Below are 20584 nucleotides of genomic sequence, written 5' to 3'. Positions count from 1 at the left end.
CTGAAAGGAATTCCCTAGTCCACAAAGGATCAAGATTAGTATTTGCTTTTCTTTCATGAAGGTTACCTGTAGAGTGCCTCACATTCATTGGGAAATTTATTTCCTGATGAATCCAATTTACATTAATGTGGGCTCATTAAAAGATAATTATTGTGCTGAGAAGAGGACCACAGCATCCATCAATAGAACATTTGTAATTGTTTTAGTCATATGATAAAGAGATAATTCTGAGTTCAGCTTTTCATAATGCCACTCTTATAAATGTCAAAACCGGATCCTTATTGTGGCAGTTATGGCAAAACTTAATTACTCTGATAATTATTATCAAGAAGCAGATGTCTCACACCAGCTCACCTTCTCTCCATTAGCACAGTGTAGAAACTTTTAATGTTTTAACAATCAGGACTTTGAAAGAGACTACAAGGGTCATAAATGTTAAAATATCTGGATCAGCCAAGCTTTGCTTGGAGGAAATTAGCACTTTTGAAGGCAGCATTTGGAAAACTGTTAAACAGTGGCCCAGCTGCAAAACTCTTCTGTATAGTTTCTCAATATTGGAATAGATTTAGTGAAGGTATTAAAGAGAAAATGTAGTTTTATCTGATGAATTTTGCTCCGTGTGTGCAAGCACACACTAGATTTCTGGTTGTCTTAGCAGGCTCACCCCCAGATTAACATTATAGAATAATAAATAACAGATCCTTGCATTTGTAGAGCTCTGTACCTTCTTGTTCCAAGTATTTCATTAAGTAACTAATTAAGCATCAGAGCACCTGAATAAACTGGGAAGATGCCCTCTACAATAGAGTTCATGGTTTTTAGCCTTGATAATTTCTTCTTGGTGTAGGCAAACACACACTTGATAACAAGGGGGGGGAAGTAAAGGAAATGAACAGCGAGGGAGAAGCAGAAGGGCAGATAAAGGATCCAGTCCAGTGCTGGAGATCAGTGGAAATGGTGTGGGAGGTGGTGGGGATGTCCATGCGTGCTGCTGGCAGAGCAGGTCATTCTCCACCTGTCAGGGGGAGTGTAACACCAGGCAGCAGAGAATGCACTCCCTGGGATGCCCTGGGGACTGCAATTCCACAGCTGGGAGTGCAGCTAAAGGGAAAAACAGACCTTGCACTGTCCTTTGCCAAGAGCCATCCATCCTGGGGTTCTGTGATGCCACACAAGTGCCTCCATGGCAGCAGCAGCTCTGCCATTCCATGTGCATCTCTCTAGTGAGCACTGGCTAAATTCCCTGCCTCACTAGAAAATTTAGACAATCAAGAGTGAATCCATAAACAATCTGACTACAGAGGCTCCAAATGTCCGGCAAAAACAGAGAACTAAAAAGAAGAGGAAAAAACTCAGCACTATTTGATTCAAAGAATATGCATTAAATTCTCATTCCTAAGGTTCCTTTCTAGCTTGTACTTGCAGAAGGCACTGGCAATTGTAAGGACATTTTTCAGCCTGAAACTTTGCTCATCTGTTTGAAGAACACCCTCACTAGGACCCGAGTCACGCACCCAGGTTTAGAGTAGCAGCTGCAATCTACCACTTTGATTAAAGAAGTCTAATTTAAAATTACAAATGTATTTTTCAAACCATTCTTTCAGCTCTGCAAATGCCGAGGTTCTTTGTGAAGTGTAATGCAGTTACTTTTATGTAGTAATACAGCTCTCAGTGTGTCTCAGATAACATCAGGCTCTTACATATTCTGACTAGGCAATGAATTTCAGTTAATAATGATGTTTGGGACATTAGCACCTTTCATCTGGAAATACTGAAGAAATACGAAAACAATTCAGAAACCACAGAGCAGGATTTCTGATGGGCTGACCAAGGCATGAAATGTGGGCCGTGATTCATGTCTCACAGTGGGTCAGGCTCTTCTCTCTCCACCCCGGGCTCTCAGATCGTTCCCTGTACAATGGGCTCGGAGCCAGATCTAACATTGTATTTTTATGGCACTGCAAAGCACAAACCACCTCCCACTGCTTCTTCTGTTTCACAAAGGTGGGAATATGACTGTGATCCGGCTCGACTGAGGAGTTCATCCATATTTAGAAAGGCATTTAGCACATCCCAGGCCAAGTTTACATATGCATATGCATGGCTTGAAGCAAAGCAGACGCTGTGCAGTCAGAGCAAGCCCAGCTCGCATGAGGGAGCGCCCAGTGCTGCCACAAGGCTGCAAGACTGAGCAGGGTGAGCCTGGCGTGGAACCCGGGCCTCTGGCTGCCCCGGAGTGCTTTCTCACTTCCCTGCACATTGTTCTGCCCCACGGCCTTCCTGTGCCACATGCTGTGCAGAAAAAGTGTTTTCTGAAGAGATTCCAAAGACACACGGCATCATTTTATTGGAATTACTACAGAGACCGAAGTTGTCATGAATCGACCAGTGCAGATCACTGAGATAGCAATGCTGTTTCTACAGGGTTTTTTATCTTAAACCATCCCATGATTAGAAGAAAGTTCTGTATATCACAGTGAAAAGCAGAGATCCTTGAGTTCCCTCCAATATTTTTAAAGGCTATCACTACCAGAGATAGGGCAGAGGAAATATACCTGTCTGTGGAAAGTTAGATGGAAATAGATACAGACTGTACCTGCAGCTGAAATAATGACTGAAGGAGCTGTCTTCAGATGAAGAGCACACTTCTGAAATACCCTGTCGCAGAGCATTTTTTTCTGAAGTTAAATCTAGACAGAATCTCTCCTAGGAATAGGGGGAATTGATTTGCTTACTGAATTGCTCACAGAAAAAGCTGATGTTGAAAGTTAAAGTAATTATAAAGAATGGAAAACAACTGGGTCCAAATCAGAAGGTTTTTTAAAATTGCTGCTCCTGCCTTTGACTTGCAGTAATGCAGGGGTCTGCTCCCATCACAGCAAGGATTTGGAATGCATAAAGACATGAGCACTCATTGAGCATACATGGTAATGTCTGGAAAACACAGCTATAGTTTCTTTCTTCTCCCTCTTGCTTGGTTTACCCAGGTGTCCCTGGGGTACTCATTGTTAAACATATTCATAAAAGTCCTCCAACTCTAAGAGAAGTTAAAGATACAGAGAAAAATCCTGCTTTGGTTAAAGCTGAGCAGCACCAGTAGAATTTGCCAGTGGCTCAGCTCCTCCCACGGTGTAAATTAGCACTTATAACTACAAATGGAGTTTTGTAGTTTCCACCAGCTTGTTCTGCTTGGAGCATTACAAGTGACAGCTGAGTTTGGCTCGTCCTGCTAGAACAAATAGGAAAAGGAAAGAACAAAATATCCTTTGCCAGCACTTTCCAGATGATCTTTCTTTGTGATAGAAGTGTTTGTATTTTAATAAGTGCCTTTTTCACACAGTCCAGCTACTTTTTCTTGAGCCTACAGAGGGAAGACACAAGCAGATCCTCAGTGGGGGCCAATTGATGGCACCTCAGCAGCAAAATGGACAAATTTTTACAGCACAAATCTGTAACTCCTCACCTGTAGCAAACAGCATTGTTATTGTGAGGTGGCACTGGTGGAGCAGCTGTGAAAGGCACCTGAATTATGCAGTGATCTGACACAGACTGGAATTTTCCCACTGAGGAAGTTCCTGCTTGCTGTAGTGGCAATTATGCAACCCCAGCTCTGGTTTGTTGCTCTTTCCTTTCTTTGTGTTAGAAAAAGTAGATGTACTCTGAAAATCTGCACTTTCCTTATGAGATCTCAATCTTCTGCTTTAAAATCTATATTATATGAAATGTCAATCTGTCCACTTTTGTCACTCTGAATACAATAAATATCAGGTTAATAACAATGACTAGTAGAAAACCATCTCCATGGGAATTGGGGTGAGTTAGCTGAAAAACTCCACTGATTGAAAAAGAGTTAAAAGCCATGTCATCCTGTCACCTTGCAGTGTGACAGTGCTCCCTGCTCAGCCTTCATTTCCCTTCCATCTCACACCAGCTACTGCTCTGACAGTTCCCACAAGGATCCAAAGGCTGGAGAGGGCTTGGCCAGGCAGCTCATCCCCGTTCCCTGAGCTGCAGCACGTGGGGGGTCAGCACATTCCCACTTTTGCTGGTCTGGAACATTCTCCTTAGGAATCTCTGCCTGTAAGAGACTCACCAGACCTCAAATAAGCAAGGAGAAACATCAGTGCTACGTTTAAAATGACTCTAACCTTCTGTTGTCCTCGTCATTGATTTGTGATGGGGAAAAGAAAGCAGAGTAGGATTTGATAGGTGACCTCTGACATGAAAGAAGACAGCAGTACACAGCCAAAAAGGAAAAGAAAGAGGGGAGAAAAGATAAAGGAGAAAGTTTTAGGTACCTATAGTGCATCACATGCATGTATATGACTGAGAAAGTATAAGAAACCATATGTTTCTTATTCCAATTGTCCCCTGCACCCTTCCCTCCGAAGAAGGGATAGTAATGAAGTTTTATTACACATAAAATTAGCTTCTCTAAGTGCTACCATTAACTAGATAATAAAAAGAGTTGCCTGAATCTTGCAAAAGAATTGTTTTTTAAAATGTCAGTTAATTGCTAAATGACTCCAGCTCCTTTCCAACTACTTTATCTTTGCAACAGTGAAGTCTTCAGCAACTGACTGAAAGGTTTTATGTCCCTCTTCTTCATTCCCTGTAAGGAAAGGCAAGAGACAGAGGGAGCCTCTTACACATTGCAGCAACTTTTGGTGTTGGAGCATCCAGTCTGTCCCTGGCCCCTTTAGTGTCCCCTAAAGGGGACAGACTGACCCACCAAATAACAACTCCTTGGGGTGTCCACAGCTCTCCCAGGGTCTGGCTCAGCTCTGGTGCCACCTGGATGTTCCAGAAGGATAAGTTACCAAAAATATTATCACAAACATGTTTTCAAACATAACTATGCATCAAAAGAAGTCTTCTTTGGATTGGTGGGGATGGGTCTGTAAGCCCTGAGTTGGGGTTTAAAGCTGTTTCAGATGAGGTGTTCTTCCCTGGAGCCAGGGATGAGCCATCAGTGAACAAACAAAGGAAGTGGAAGAGGCAGAGATGAGGGGAAGATCCACACCAACAGGCAAAGGCCTGTTTGGATCCCCTTTCAGGCATGTTCATTACTTCTTGTTGGGAATATTCTGTGTGAGGCTGGGATCCCATTCCTGCAGCCCCTGGGTTTACCCAGCTCCAGTTCTGTGGATTCCTTTACTGCTCTCCTTGCTTGTGGTATTTACTCATTTAAACCCAGTTCAACAAAGCTTTTGAGAACAGGTTTGACATTAATCTCATGCTTTGAAATAGTTTCAATTAAAGCCTATGGGTAAGTGTCTGGCTGGAGTAAGTGCTGCTGTTACGAGCAGCTTTGGAAAAGCCCATCAGCTGTGTGCCTAATGCCTGAGCACCCCATGCACAGCACTCTGATTTGAGAGCAGAGGATCCCAGGGACATTGGCAGAAAGCTTTCTGTGCTTCCTAGCTTTATCCATAACCTAAAGCATCATCAGTATCAGGGAACTGCATCCCTATCTCGTCCACACCTCCTTATCCTTCAAGAGTTCTGTTTAGATTATTGTATAAATCAGTATGAATCAAGTGTGACTTTGTTTTTATCCAAGGATGCTGTCTAAGCTCTTCTCATACTGTACAGAAAAAACACTCCTTGCCATCAAATCCTGTCATCTTTATCCAGTTTTTCTTGGATGAAATGTCTCTGGGACTCAAATGTCAAGGTTAGTTCCAGTTTTTTTTTAAATCTTACAGGGTCTTTTATCAAATAGATGGAATTTTCTCCAGCAAAAAGGCCAAATATAGACTGTGACCAAACTGTGCACCAAGTTTTAATAGGGAGCTCAGAGAATTAATTAGGTATGTAAAAATTGTTGGCAGTAATGAGAACTCATTTCCATCTCCAAAGCTGGAACCTGTGGTTGAAGAGACGAATTGCTTGGGAACACATCCAGCACTGATTGTTTTCTGTGAGATCCCAGTGACTTCCATGGGAATTCCTTTATGGAAAGCCAGTGGAATATGGCACCCTGGGCATTGCTCTTTAAGAGGCTTTAAGGACTTCAATGATTTCTATGACTTCAGCTGCCCCACAAGGCAAGGGAGATGGTCTGAGCCATGTGATGTGCTTCTGGGCTGAATGTGTGGGTGATGCAGGGAAGCCAGTGAGAATTAAGTGGGTTACCTGAAGTGCTTGTGAATAAACTTCTCACCCTACACTGTCAAATTGTCTCTTCTAGATAGATCCACAGAAAAAAAATATTTGACTCAAGTTTGCAGAGTTATATCATATTCCTGAGACAATTTTCCATATCCTGGCACATGAAAATGTAAATTTTATTCAGGTGTGCTGATGGTCCTTCTGAAGAGAGATCAGAGGAATCTTAAATGTCTTAAAGCAAATCAAGCTCTCCAGATATAGTTGTGCTTTTGAATATGCAAAATATAATGACTGGAAGGTCTTTTAGCCAGGAGTCTCTGAGCTGATGTTGTTCAGACCGTTGACAATTCCACTTTCTCTTCCCACAGTGCAGATGTTCACAGTGCTGAAATGCTATTTATGGGTAAAGAAAGATGCTATTACAATACTCTGGTAATGAAGGGAGAGTTCTGTGGGTTCATTGCTTCTTCTTTAAATACAAAACCCAATAAATGGATTTGGAAGATGTCTGGGAGGGATAACTAGCAGAGAGTGAAAAAATAGGGAAAAGGAGAGTTTGATGGTATGGTATAGATCAGAACACACACAGGCAATTCCCTCTGGTTTATATTCTGATCACACAACAGTGTTACTCTGCAGTAACTCCTTGAAGCTAATAGTTTATAAAACAAAATTAGTCTGGAGAGAAAAGCAGGTATTACACATTTGTAAAAGGGGAAGAGGAATTTGACCTCAGCGAGAGACATTAGTGAGGAATAACTGGGAGGGAAATTCTCAGAAGTGTTACATTGCACTTTGAGACTGGATCTGTGTAGCTGTGATGCCAGAACATGCCCAAGTACAAGGAGCTTTGTGCAGCTCCTCGAGGGGCCTGGCAGCCAGGCCTGGGTTTGTCAATGCCCCACGAGTGCTCCAGCAAAGTCAGAACCACCTCAGACAGCACAGAGAAATCTGCTGCAGCATCCACAGGTTACACACTTAAACCCTGTTACACATCAGCTTTTAAACCTTCTATCCCTTCTGAAAGTAAGAGTTAGATTCCTGATACAAAGAACTTTTGAAGATTTTCTTCTGCAGAAAGATTCTTTCTGAAGATTCTTTCTTGGGTTATGTGGATCTTGCCTTTGGCTGCTGGGGCCAGTTTAAACAGGGGCAGTCACTGCACTGGGTTTGCATCCCAGCTTTGGTTGTGGGGGACCACAGGAGTGAGAAGATTCTGTGAGAAGCTGCCAGAAGTTCCCCCGTGTCCCATGGAGCCAACAGCGGCCGGCTCCGAGACCAGCACAGCACTGGCCAAGGCTGAGCCTGTCAGGGGTTTACTGGAATAACAGAGTTAGGATGGGGAAAACCCCAAACTTGTGCATTTGCAGTTGGTGGGAGGAGCGAGAGCATGTGAGAGGAAGAGCTCTGCAGACCCCAAGGTTGTATTTTCTGTCCTCTGTCCAGGAGAGGAGTGGCAGAGTGGCTTTGGAGGCTGGTGCCACCAGGGACACCCCACCCAGGCACTGCCAAGGCAGCACATTTGGACTCTGTGTTGGCCAAGCTGTCCTGTTAGTGTAGGCTCTGGAATGATTGGTGATTTCAGGATATTGTTCTCTAAAGAAATTGGAAATGCTGGGAAATGAACTCCTAAAATACTGTGTAATGTGTGTAACTCTTTTGGAAAGTGTTTTAGAGTATCAGCTCTTTGAGGAGGTGAGCATATTAAACTGATGCCTTTTCAAAGCTCTGAGCTGTTGCTAAAATGTTACAATAAAAAAGTCATTCCCTCACAAACACATTACCAGTTAATGCAAACACAGGATTTTCTAAAAAGCCATTCCATTCCTTGGTGCTGAGAGCAAGGAAGCAATCCAGAGGCTGCAGCCTCATGCCAGTGACCTCCTGTGTGACTCAGTGTCCCCCTGGAGAAGATCATCACGCTGGGGCTGTGACTCTAATTAAGGGACAATAGGCAGGAAGAGCTCTAGAACTTTTGAATGGGGTCAAGAATACCTTTTGATCAACTAACAGAGGCATCTTAGGATGAAAGTCATGAATGTTAAAAGCCATTTCAAACCAGCATTGGAATAGGATAAGCAACACTTCAAGCACCTGAGATCAAATAAGCAATTGTTTTGTGGAAATTCTTGATCAAAGAGACAGTAGCTCCCTGCCTGATGCATCACCAGGCTGTGAGAGGGGGAATTAAGCAACAAAATTCAGGTGTATCTCATATTAAACCACTGTGCAGACATGGGCAGCTGCAGGAGCTGAGGATATATCCCTACCTCCAGCACTACAGGAAACAACAGAAGTATTTTCCTACTTGAGTTCCAGATGCAGGGAGAAAAAAGGATGTTACCAAGGGGAAAATGCAATATGCTGACCATCTGGTGAGGCACTTGCAGGCAGGGTGAGATCTCAGCTACAGGAATGGATCCCCCACATCTCTCTTAGCCAGACTGCCAGGCAGCAGAGATGCAGAAAAGATTTGGCTATTAAGAGGTGCTGTGAAATACCGTGGTACTTGAGAGGATTAACATAACCAAGTGCAGGCTTCAGCTGCTTGATTCTTTGTATGTCTTGCACTTATGTAACATAATGTAGCAATAAATAATGTAGTATTGCATTAGACCATATGTTGAACGTTAGCAGGAGTGATGTCACACACTAATTACCGTGAACAAATGACCTATGATTTCAAACCCATTATTTCAGAAATGTGCAAATTTAACCATGTTTGAAGTGGGAAGGACCAAGCAGGTCCTTGCTGAGGAGGCTGCAGTGAGGTCAGGCTGGGTCTCAGTCCATGGGATTGGGATCAGCAGTGTCCCTGGGCAGGCAAAGGCCTGGCTGGGACAGAGCTGGAGACCAGCACAGCTCCAGCTCAGCTCAGGCAGTGGCTGAGGGTCCAGGGCTGAGCTGAAATGCAGCCTCTGGGTCTTTGGGCTGTGGGTGGTGGTCCCAAGGGAGGCTGGGCAGGGCTGTCCTGTGCACCAGGACCCTGAGAGAACAGCCCAGTACAGAGAGCATGTCTAGAATGGCACTCACTGGGTTCTCTCCAGTGAGGAGCTTCTCCATTGTCCAGGAGCACTTTGGAAGTCACTCCCTGCTGTGTCAGGTCGAGCACAGAATCAGTGCTGCAAAAGATCCACAGGATCATCCAGTCCCACTGTGTGACATTGTTTCAGTTTAACCAGAATTTGACTTTTGCTTTTTCCAAATGGAACTTCCTTTCCAAGCTAAATTTTTAACCATCCCATCTTTGAGAACCTTCCTCAGACGGATGGGGCAAATTTGGAACACACTGTCAATGCCAAATTCTCTCCCTTGTCCAATGCAGAGGTTACACTGGTGTTCATCCTTTAGATTCTGAAACCTGTGTAACAAACTAATGTTTACAGATTATCATTCCTTATTTCTCTCCTTGGAATGAGGCACAGCATAGATGTTTTTGATAAATTATTAAATATATCCACCTGGTAGTCAGGTTGAGCAGTGTTCATCCTAAAGGCTCAAAAAATAGCACATTGCAAGTGCAGTTTTTACTTATTATGCAAGACTTCTTCTGCAAGAAGAAGTGAAGAGTGGGAGAGGTGGAGATACAATCCCATGTGTTGATGGAGTGATTACTTCAGGAATTCATTTATGTTTGCTAAAAAACTTTATGCAGATTTGTCCAGGTCATTTAGAGCTCTGCCTCTCAACTATGCACATGCTGAGGATTATGAAACCCCACTGAGTTCTCATCTTCTGAATTCCTTTTATCTTGTTTTCACTTTGCACTGCATCATACTGAAATTTAGTGGGAATATGTTACTTCCCTAACTGCAGAGTTGCCATAATGCATTTAACATGGCCTGCATATCAATTACATTCCTATAATCACAGATTAAAGAGTCTGGAACGGCGCATATAAAGAAATCAAGAATTTAGTTAGGTTTTATAACTGTGGGCTTAGAGTCAGTGAGAAATAAAAATGCATGCAGACTTGGTTTTCCTTCTCTTCCCTTCCTTGGGCAGCTGCCCAAATGTTGCATCTCTGAGTTAGAAAAAGGAGTTGGGTTTGGCTTCTGTACAGATTCCACATTCACTGAGCTGCTTTCTTCATTTAGTGAGCGCTCTCTCTGAGCAACACTGGCCACATTCATCTTTATTAGCCTGTAATGGGAGGCACTGCACGGGAAGCCTTGATCCTGAGCTCTGCATAAAACTGCAGCTTGCAGATGCTCTAATCCTACCAGCTATTAGCTCCATAAATTTATAATTGATATATAGGTGTAAGTCTTCCACATCACCTACCTGAAAGCAAGAGTTATGAAATTTAATAAACTGCCTGTGTCCTTGGAGCTGTGATCTCCCTTCATGGGGGAGAACAAAATGTCCATCAGTGCTCCTGACAATTACTAGAATCGTTGTTAATGTACTATGAGGAGTAATTCACCATCAGGGCAAGCTCTGAGACACAGTAGGCAAATTTAAAATATTTTATTGTGCTAAAATTACAGTTACAAGTGATATTTTAAAGCAATTTGCCATGATAATGTCAATGCAGTGCTAAGTAGTTCCTTTTAATGTTGATATCCACACAGATGTAGCTTTTGAACGAGTGGCTCAATACAAGGGAAAAAGCAAAATCAGCGTGATCCAGCACAGTTGTGAGGAGAAAGGTGCTGGGTGGGTTTGTGGAAGGGGCGAGTGCCTGAGACAAAGCAGTGTTGAGTAACAGATGGCAGCCAGGACACACCAGTGACTCCACCACGGAACTGGTGCACTGCAATTTACATCTTCTTCTTTCTAAGAAAAACAGAAATGCTATAAACATATGCAAAAATACTTAACTGTTACCTCCAAGGCACTATTTCACCACATTTCTAGGATATTAAGACAAACTAATCATGTCTCTAATAAAGAAATGCAGTTTTTCCTCAGCACTATGTGAGGGAAGCAGCATTTTCCTGGAGGTGTATATTTGATGAACTGCAGCACTGATTATTTGATTGATTTAACTATCAGAGAGGTTGTAATAATAATAAACCAATTCAAGACATCATTAACTAGCAGAGCATTTGAAATAATACAAATGAGACAATGATTCATGGGCATATTCAGATTTATTTTTGTGGACTGTTGGGGTCCTTAGGTATTTAGAGCCAGTTTACACAGAATTATGGACACTTATGTAATGCTGTTTTCTGAGAGGAATTCTTGATCATGACTAGTTTGGAACCAAGCAGAAAACAAGAAGAGCATCTAGAACATTAAAAGGAAAGAAACAACATCTCCAGAAGGAGTTAGAAAAATTCAGAAATTTACAGAGAGCTCAGCACAAAGTAAGAGTGGGAACCACCTCCAGCCGCCAGATACTGGACAAGTAGTTACCTCAGATTTGGTTTGGAAGGCTTTGGAAAAGAAATGGTTCTTTGTTATGCTTTCGTTTGTGCTCTTTCACCTATGGGTGTCTTTAATTATGCAAATGTGTGCCTTAATACAATTGTGGAGACAAATGTTGGTGATATTTGTGTGTGCTGTGGATGCCTGGGGTAAAGGCTGACTTTTAAGACACATGTGAAGCTGCCATGGGATTAAAGAAATGTAATTTATAAATGCATTCATTTGATTGCTGAAACATCTGAGTTTCCATTGCTCTCTCCTGTAGTCCATATGGGTTTGCCTCCCCACACGGATGGTTTGAGGATCTTTAGCATAAACAAAGACTTTGTAATAATGGCTTCCCCATCTCTCCTTCCTTCTGACGCCATGTACGTCCTTTACATCCAATGGGAAAAACTGATCTCCTGCAGAGACTTTGGAAGACACAGAAGAGGCTCCTCTTCCCCTCCTGAGCCTCACCTGAGACCGGGTGGCCTTAACGTGGCTGTTGGAGGTTTCATTCACATTTTCTACAGTTCCTCCTTTTTGCTGCAACAAAGGACTTCCTTTAACTAGGCCACCCATTAATGATCAGATACTTTTATCCTTTCTTGCCACACAAACTCTTTTCTCCTATCCATAATATTCTTTGCCTGTTTCTGCTTCATAATCAATGTAGGCAGTTTTATTAGTTCCAGGACCTAATTTAACATCAAAAGAATCAGACCACCTCTCTGGTGTGTGAATGACTGGCAGACCTGATTCAGGAAGGATGTATTTTATAGAACCAGGTTTTCTGTCTGCCAGCATTGCTGCCTTAAATGCAGGGAGAGCTAAAGGAAACCACGGTGGGTACAAAAGCAGCAGTAAAGAGTTCTTTGTGCCAGATTCCCCAAAGTGTGCCTGTAAAAATATTTCCTAAGGCAGCTCTCCATCACTGCTCGTGTTAAACCTTTTAAGTCCATGTGTAATCTGGTAAATCTTATTCATCCAGATAGATGGATTGGAATGAGAACTCACCCTGCGAGGAAAGACTGGCCTGGAGAAGATAACAGTTCTTATTTGTCATCCTCTGTTATTGTAACCATATTACAGGGGATAATGAAGTGCAAGGGACAGCAATTAGTTGGTGGCAGCACAAGTGATAAGCACAGCACCAGGACTTTCATATACTGTGGTGTGCAACGCAGCCTATTGATTTAACGGCGGGTTTTCTCCCTTTCACTCTCCAGTAAAAAACAGCACAGAGATTTATGTGAGCAGCACTGCTTTGGAATACAGATCAGGCTGGAGAAAGGCTGGTGTGAATGTTTGGATGCTCACAGTTTAAAAAAGCCCAGCCTAGGTTAATTGATAACGTGCTTTCCAAAGGGGCTGGGTGCCGTGTGGTCCCCGTAGGGCTCCTTGGCTTTGTTCCTCACACCTGAGTGCTGATTAATCTGCCTTTTAACTGTGCCTGCGTGGAGCCACACATGCTTGGAGCCACCAGCAATGTGTCTCTCTCCAGGCCTCTCCAAACTGGGTCACCCTTCAGCTATTGGTTAGTGGGAAATTATTCCCTTTGAGATTCCCAAACCACTCCATGGGGCTGACTATTGTCATGTTCTGGCACTGAGATTGTAGAACAGATTATGGGCAATCTGTCAGTTCAGGCTGTTCAAGGAGAGATGAAAATCAGACACGTGTTGCTCTCACACACTGAGCAATTCAAACAAAGACAACAGAAAAAATATTTTTCTCCATTTACCATTCCATTACTATTTGCTATTATAATATGGCAAGCAAAGCACAAAGTGTACCTTCAATAAAGAGTTCTAATGATGTATAGCCCTTCACATTATCAAAATGTTCCTGTGGATCTCAGTGGAGAATAATTTCAGGTGTCTTGAGTCAGTTTTGATGTTCAGCAGCTTCCACAGACCCTGTGGATACTGAGCCCTATCCCAAAAATCACCTTTGGTTACACCTAGGAACACACTTCACTTTCCAGGGCTGAGGTCAATCAACTATGTGGTGATGATGCATTTAGATTAGTTTGTAATTAATGTCTCCTGGCACAATTTTAAACTTGAAAATGAGAATCCAGAAGAATTTCTTGTTGATCATGGAGGGGATTTTAAGATCAGTTGAAAACATGGCCTTTGAATACAACCAGGCCACCAAACATTGTAGGAATTCTTGTATGGATTTGCAGAAGTGTCCAAGGCCAGGTTGGATGGGGCTTGGGGCAACCTGGGATCCTGGAAGGTCCCTTCCCTTCCAAAGCATTTTCAATTCTTTCCTCTCTGACCTTGAATTATGTAACATAATGAGTTGCAGGCTCTGCCTTGAGCAGGGTATGGCTTTTTTTGGCTTTGTCTCTGCTAAATAATCATCTGCCAGTGAACATGTTTAATATTGTCACCTAATATTGTAGGTTAAAAAGAGAATTGCATTGGAAATTTCATTCTGGTAAACAAGCAATGAGATGAAAAATGCCACAAAAAACAACTCCAGTCACTGCAATGCTTAATGTTTTCTGGTCTTGGTTTTATATCAGCCTCCTATTACAACTACAAAGGCAGAACCCCAATGTTGATGTAATTAGAAGACATATAAGCAAATTAAGCATTGAACAAATATTTCAGAGCTTAGAATAAACAATCCTAATAACCTTTTTGGCCATTAAAGAAGCCTATTTTTTATTCTAAATAAAGGACATTCTGGCAAGGATGAGAAAATTGTGGGGAATGTGAGTTAGTGGGATGTTTTACTGCGGGGCAAGAATTCCCTCCCAGCCCTGGCCCTGGTTTAGATGGTTTCTCATGCTGTCTGTTGGCCAGGACATCACTGGCTGGATCCTCAGGTCTTAGATTAAACCAGAAAACAGCCCCCCCATGGATGCTGCACCCCCTGTGCCCTCAGGCAAGTTGTAGGAGTAATGATCCAAAAGGGTTGAGGAGTTTTATTGCAGCAGGGAGGCAGCAGGGGTCAAATCTGTACCAGAAAACCTATAACTAAGTCTGTAATTCTTTTATGGGCAAAGCTGCAGGGATTTCTGCTTGATTAAGGATTGCATGATTGAGGCCAGTGACATTAACAGGCACAATGTCCCCTCTGCATCTAAAATAGTGATCAAACATGACAGGAAAAGCCATGTAATAGCAAAATCCCAACACTTTCTTGCCGGTAAGAGTGGCTGCATGCTTCCCATCCTTCCCAGCTCTATAAATGGGATTTATTTCTTTTTTTTTTCTGCCATTAAAAGCAATTTTTGGAACTTCCCTGTTGTATTTAATGCATACCTCTTGCCTGTCCAGGCTCCACGCTTCCCCAGCTTTGTTTTGAGGCTACGTGATCAATAAATGTCACTGCTGAAGTGCTTTGCCAGTTCAGGTATCAGAAATGAAAGCAGAAGCTTCAGCTCTCTTTTACTGGTTGTGACAAATTGATTCTTTTTGGTCTACCTTGCATTTCTCTCACTTCATGTGTCTGAAGAGAGGGGGATTTCTCACAGCACCTGCTGCTGGGCCAACCTGAACTCCAAGATCCTTCAAAGATTTGTTATTAGATTTGTCTTGTGCTCATGTAAAATGGGAAGTGGTGGGATTCTTATAATTTGAAACCATTTGTGTTTTGGCAGTTAAAAATACTAAAACAGAAACTGTCCATGCAGAATGAACCTGCACTTGTAATTACAATTTGTCCCTGAATACTCAGGGCTGTGCAATTAGGTGAGGAATTATATGCTTAAAGGACCACTTGGACACTTTATGGCCAAATAAAAACATAACTATTCATAAGTGCAGGTGCATATATGTTTGCTTAAAAAGAAACAACAAACAATTATCGGATCCCCACAGGAACATTTGTTCCCTTCCTCAGGAAATAAGAGGACTGACTTGTGCTGAAGAAGGATTTTTATCCTTGCTGCATGAAACCTTACCAGGATTGTTTTCCAGTTACTCTTTTGAGCAACAGCACAAGTTCAGGGATGGATTAATCTGAAACTTTACTTGTAGCTCCCTGAAATACATCCCCAGTTTACTCTATTTTGCAGCCAGTTTTGCTGAGACACAGAAGTGCAGAGAACTTTGACACTTGGTTTAGCTTCTTTCCCCACAGAAGTCCATTAGCAAACACTTGCTGTTCTTAAGAGTTTGTGACACATATGAAATGTAGAACCCACATTTCTTCAGAGTCAGTTAATGAACTGAGTGTGCATTTTGTCTGCTGGACTCTGTCCCTGAGATTTCCAATTCCTTTTCCTTAATTTCTGTGTTCTGAAAGTTTTTAAACTGTCAGCAAAGATGCTTTACCAGTCTTCAAATTATGGCAGGAACAGAACCCTACTTTCATTAAGGGGTGGAAAGGGATGCCAGTTGCATTCTTTTTCCTCAGATCCCACAGGAGGAGATATGAGTGAACAAAAGCTACTACTGCAAAAAAAAAGAGATCAGGTGAGATACGTACCCACTGAAAAAAAATCAGAAGAGATTTAGTCATCTATGCAGAACACATACAACAACTAATTAAATCAGGTTTCATTGACATTAAAATAAACAGCCTGAATTAATGAATGCAGTTTGTGAGGAACACTCAGCTCCCATTGTGCAGGCAGACTTTACATGAGGCGTTTTTGATAAGACATTTTGGGGGGCAGAAGCTGTCACTGCGTGTTTGTACCGTGGAGAAGGGCAGAGCACAGGACAGAGATCTCTGCTCTGGCACCTGGATGTGTCCCAGCTCCTCTGCTCCCTGCTGGGTGACCTTTGGCAAGACACATCTCATTTCTGACAGCCTCTGAGAGCATTTTGTAGTCTCCTCAGGAGTAGCAATATTTAGGAACAAAGCATCATTGTCCCAGGAATGTGTGATTTGCGTGCTGCTTTATTCCACAGGATGGGGCTTAAACAAAATTGATGGGAAATGCTGGCTTGTGCTGGATCTCTGCACAGGAGTGAATCTTACCCAAGATCAATAGAGTCATTCCCCAGCCCCATGGGTTTTATGAGTGCCACAGCTTAAAGGAATCAGGTCCTTCCCCAGCAAAAGCACTATGCCTCTGCCATAATTGCTAAGCTTGGAAATTGGATAAATACGAAATTCTGGGTTTCCAGTGTTTTCCATTTCTTTGTGACCATTAATGAAATTACAGCCCTGCTAATAACAATGTGACATCCTGGCCATGGGAAAGGTATGTGGGAAATTTCAGAAATGCAAGTTTGGGTGAAAAAGGTGCAAGTCCTCACATGTTGTTATCCTGCTGACTTCATCAAGGTTATACAGTGTTTTCAGGAATGCATGGGAAGTGGTATTTTCAAGTTGTTATTTTGATTTTCCATAAGATTTGGCCACCTCTGATGGGCTGGGGGAGTCCAGCACCTCTTCGGCAGAGACTGGTGGAAACAGCAACTACAACAGTGAGTGGCTTCCAAAAAATCCAATGGCTCCTGTAGCATGGTGAGAGCTGAGGGAGCTGCTGCCAGCCTGTCCCTGGGCATGGTTTCTCTCTTGAATGGCACATAGCCCTCTGGACCCCAAACCTGAGGGATGCTGAGGCAGAAACTCAAGGGAATTGAGTAGCTTCATGCAGTGTTTCAGTTAACTGGGTTGGATTTTTAAATTCATCCCAAACCTGTGCTTTAGGCAGCTGGATGGATGCAATTTATAGTTCCATGGCCTTGAATGCTGCACATTGTACCACAGGCCTGCCTGGTGCTCACCTCCAAAACACCCACTGGAGACAGGAGACTCCTTCTGCTTCTCCCTTCATATGGTACTCTGAGGTTAAAGAGGTGTTAAAGTTTCTTCTGATCACTAAAGACCTCATGAGTTTAACATTAAACCAGCTCTAGGTCAGTATGTCCTGGCCACATTTCAACTGGGGTAAATCACAGGGCACAGGATTGGATGTTCTGGTTCATTTTATGCTTCATCCCCTTCATTCTGTTGTCAGTCTGAGGACCAAATCTTCTGGCATCAGCTGCCTATGGTAGAACTGCATCCACTTCTACCCAGAACCACTTTGATCTCGTTTCATTATGCAAAGCATCTACTGGGAGCACTCAGAGCAGGCAGGAAAAGAGAGCCTCAACTGTGTCGGTGTTTGCTCCTTTAATATATTTTGGGATGTGTGTGGGTTTATTTACAAAGCACGTGTAGTTAAATGTCATTGAAAAATATAATTAAAAATCAATTAGAGACCATTCTAAAAACAAGAGGTTGTAAAAATGGAATTTACAATAATAACCAGACTAAGCATTTGGCATTTACATGTCTGCACCAAATAGCAATTCCCTTGTTAGTTGTGCTTGAGTGACAAGGTATTCGCTTATCTCCTGGATATAAATTCCAATATTCTTGTTATTGCTGGGACAAATAAATACCTGCATAAAGACTTCTTGCACTGCCAAGTAACACCAACTGATTAAATTCAGACAAATGTTTTTTTGTTCTTGTCTGGGCCCAGTGCCAAAATTATCCCATTGTATGAAGGGCCAGATTTTGCACTCAGTTTATGCTCAGTTAATGCAAGGTAAATACTGTGCTACCAATACAAATCTAAGCACAGAGAGACATTCTGAAAGGTTGTAATTTCCTACATAAAACCCGAACATGCAGAACACATAGAAGCAAAAATGGAAGAGTATTTGGCCTGTAACATAACGTGGTGGTGAAGGCGATGGCTGTGACTAGAACTCTCCAAGGGGGAGGACATGAGTTGTGCTTGGAGCCTGTGAGGTACAGAAGTCCCTGTGACACATTTTGGCTTCCAGAGAAATAACTGGCAATGTCTCCATAAATCCACTGGAATGCCTATATGTGCATGTGGAACTCATGCCTGCACACTCTGGATCTGGCTTTAAATGGTAAGAGCTCAAGGACTGTCTTGCTGTGGGATCAAATATCCCAGATTTATAACCAAGCCTGAAGTCTTTTTCTTTGTTAATACTCATCGCCTTCCTCTCCCATCTTCATGTGAACAGCTGGGGGTATTCCTGAGGTTCTTTAAAACAGGTGGAAATTAAGTATCTAAAAAGCATTTTATCATCATGAGCCCATAGGAAACACTGGAATCAGTGATAATGTCCATCTGTGATGGTTCCATGTTGAATGGGATGGGGCAGGATTACCCTTGGGAAGTTCTGTGCCTGTGCCTGTGTGCACATCCCTTCTTTTCCTGGCAATACTGAGGTGAGTGGTTGGCTCTTCTTGAGGTTTGGAGTCAGCCTGGAGGGCAGGGAATTGTGCTAGAGAGCAAAGTGACTCTGTGGAGTAGCTGGAAGGTTGGTGGTAGTTGCTGCACTGGGCCATTTCTCTCAGGTGATGGATTAAAGAGATCTGTGAAACATCCCACACCCTCCTGTTTGATTCTGTGCTGATTGGGTTCTCTCCTGTGCCTGGCTGTGGCTTCTACAATTTAGCTCTCATTCCTCATTACATGCACAGACCAAAATGAATCAAAACCCTCTTGAAAATCTGACATTGCAGCCCTTTAGAATTTGGATGACATGGAGAGTCTGTTTCTCCTATTTATGACTAATCAGAGGTTTCATATGTGCCACCCCATGCTCTCATCAGTTCAAGATGCAGAAATCAGCCCCTTTCTTTTACCATTTCATCCTTCTTTGTCTCTGAAGATCTCCATTAAAATCTTACTGTAATACTCAATCTGCATTTTTTCCCAGTTTTCAGATCCACGGATACTGCAATAACACACACTTGTTTTATGAGGAGGGCTTCCTGCAAGTATTTTATTCCATTTTAAGGATTTCTTCCCTCATTTTTTCATCCCACAACTCAGACCATTCGCAGAGGTTGTTGCCTGTGCCATCCCTGCACCTCTCCCAGCAGGCAGCACCCTGGTGCATCCCTCTCCAGACATCTTCCCTCTGATCCAGGCAATTTGTGCTCAGACTTGGATGGAATATGGGTTTTTTGTGTTCGCATATGAACATCTGCTTCAAATTCCCAAGCCAAGAAAGACAAGAAGCAAATTAAACTATTTGTTCTTCTTTCTGTCTCTTTAATATCAAAGTCATTCCTTACATGCTCCTTAAGCTTCCACTTTTGATTAGGAGATATTAAAAATGGATCTAAACAACTCACATCTTAATCATATTCCTTTGTGAGCAGGGTAAGAGTGAGGGGAGCAGGGGGGAGAAGGCAAAGCTGCTTTGCTGCTCATGCTCAGTATCCAACCCGTATCCAACACTTCATGCCCTGCCCTGGGAGCAGAGGGGTGTCCCTGTCCCTCCTGAGCTGCCCTGGGCAGAGCACGAGGCCTCTGGAACATCCTGCAGCTTCAAATCAATCTCTGCCTGTGCTGGAGCAGCCTGGGAACAATTCCCTGCTGCTCTCAGAGACCTGGAAAAGGGAGTTGGGAGGATGACTCAGACATTCCTTCTTCCCCCTGGGCTTTCTTGCAGTGCCAGCCCAGCAGCCAAGTCGCTCTTCTGGGTGCCTTGGTTGCAAGTTCTCAGAAATCTCTTTAAGAAAACTCTATAAAATGTCCTTTAAGAAAAACCAAAGAGAAACTTGAATGTTTTTCACAATCCTGTGCAGATTTTGGAAAAGATGTCATCCACTTCAGGAGGAAAACCAAGAAGTTATGGTGCTATTTGGAGCCAATCAATGAAAAATCAAAATAATAAAATAAGGTTCAGCATTTCCCAAGAAATTGTTCATTCTATACAAACCTGATTTCATTCTATGATGGAATCACAGATTTAGTTGCAAGTTCTATTAGAGTAGCTGTGCAAATAAAATAAATTTTTTTGACATGTTTGATTCAGTACTGAAGGATATTCTGATTAAAAAATCAGCACCATACAATTATCAACAACATGTATTAATAATTGAATAAAACCTAAATGACAAATCTCAAAAAGCAGCTGTCAATGTGGAATAAACATCAAATGTATTTCTGGTGGGTTTCTGCTATTTCACATACTCCTATAAATATTTACATTACTGATATAGGAGTAAATATGGAATCACTGCAGCAAAAAATTGTGAATGACAGAAGAACTAGCAGAGTGGTGCGTGCTGATGGGCACAGTGTTCACACAGAGCCATCTAAACCAGCTGACAAATTATTTTAGCATTTCTAGAGGAAGGCTGGAATTTATCT

General features: G+C 42.5%; 1 protein-coding gene across 11 annotated transcripts in view; it reads left to right on the top strand.

The window, feature by feature from the left end:
• Positions 1-20584, top strand: part of MEGF11 (multiple EGF like domains 11) — a 253415-nt gene that overhangs the window by 117401 nt on the left and 115430 nt on the right. For 8 of the 11 annotated variants that reach the window (XR_012057601.1, XR_012057600.1, XM_030281844.4 and 5 more), the window contains exon 7: positions 16797-16871. The exons of the other annotated variants lie outside the window; for them this stretch is intronic. Coding sequence is in view for 6 of the 8 variants with exons in the window: in XM_030281844.4 (XP_030137704.2) it covers positions 16797-16871 (75 nt within the window). In the remaining 2 variants the exon portion in view is untranslated. The remainder of the gene's footprint in view (positions 1-16796; positions 16872-20584) is intronic. 11 annotated transcript variants of the gene reach the window in all.

The sequence above is a fragment of the Taeniopygia guttata genome, chromosome 10, assembly GCF_048771995.1.
Source record: "Taeniopygia guttata chromosome 10, bTaeGut7.mat, whole genome shotgun sequence".
In the NCBI taxonomy this organism is placed as follows: Eukaryota; Metazoa; Chordata; class Aves; order Passeriformes; family Estrildidae; genus Taeniopygia; species Taeniopygia guttata.
The sequence above is the reverse complement of the archived record's forward strand: the minus strand, read 5'-3'. Positions and strand labels throughout refer to the sequence as shown.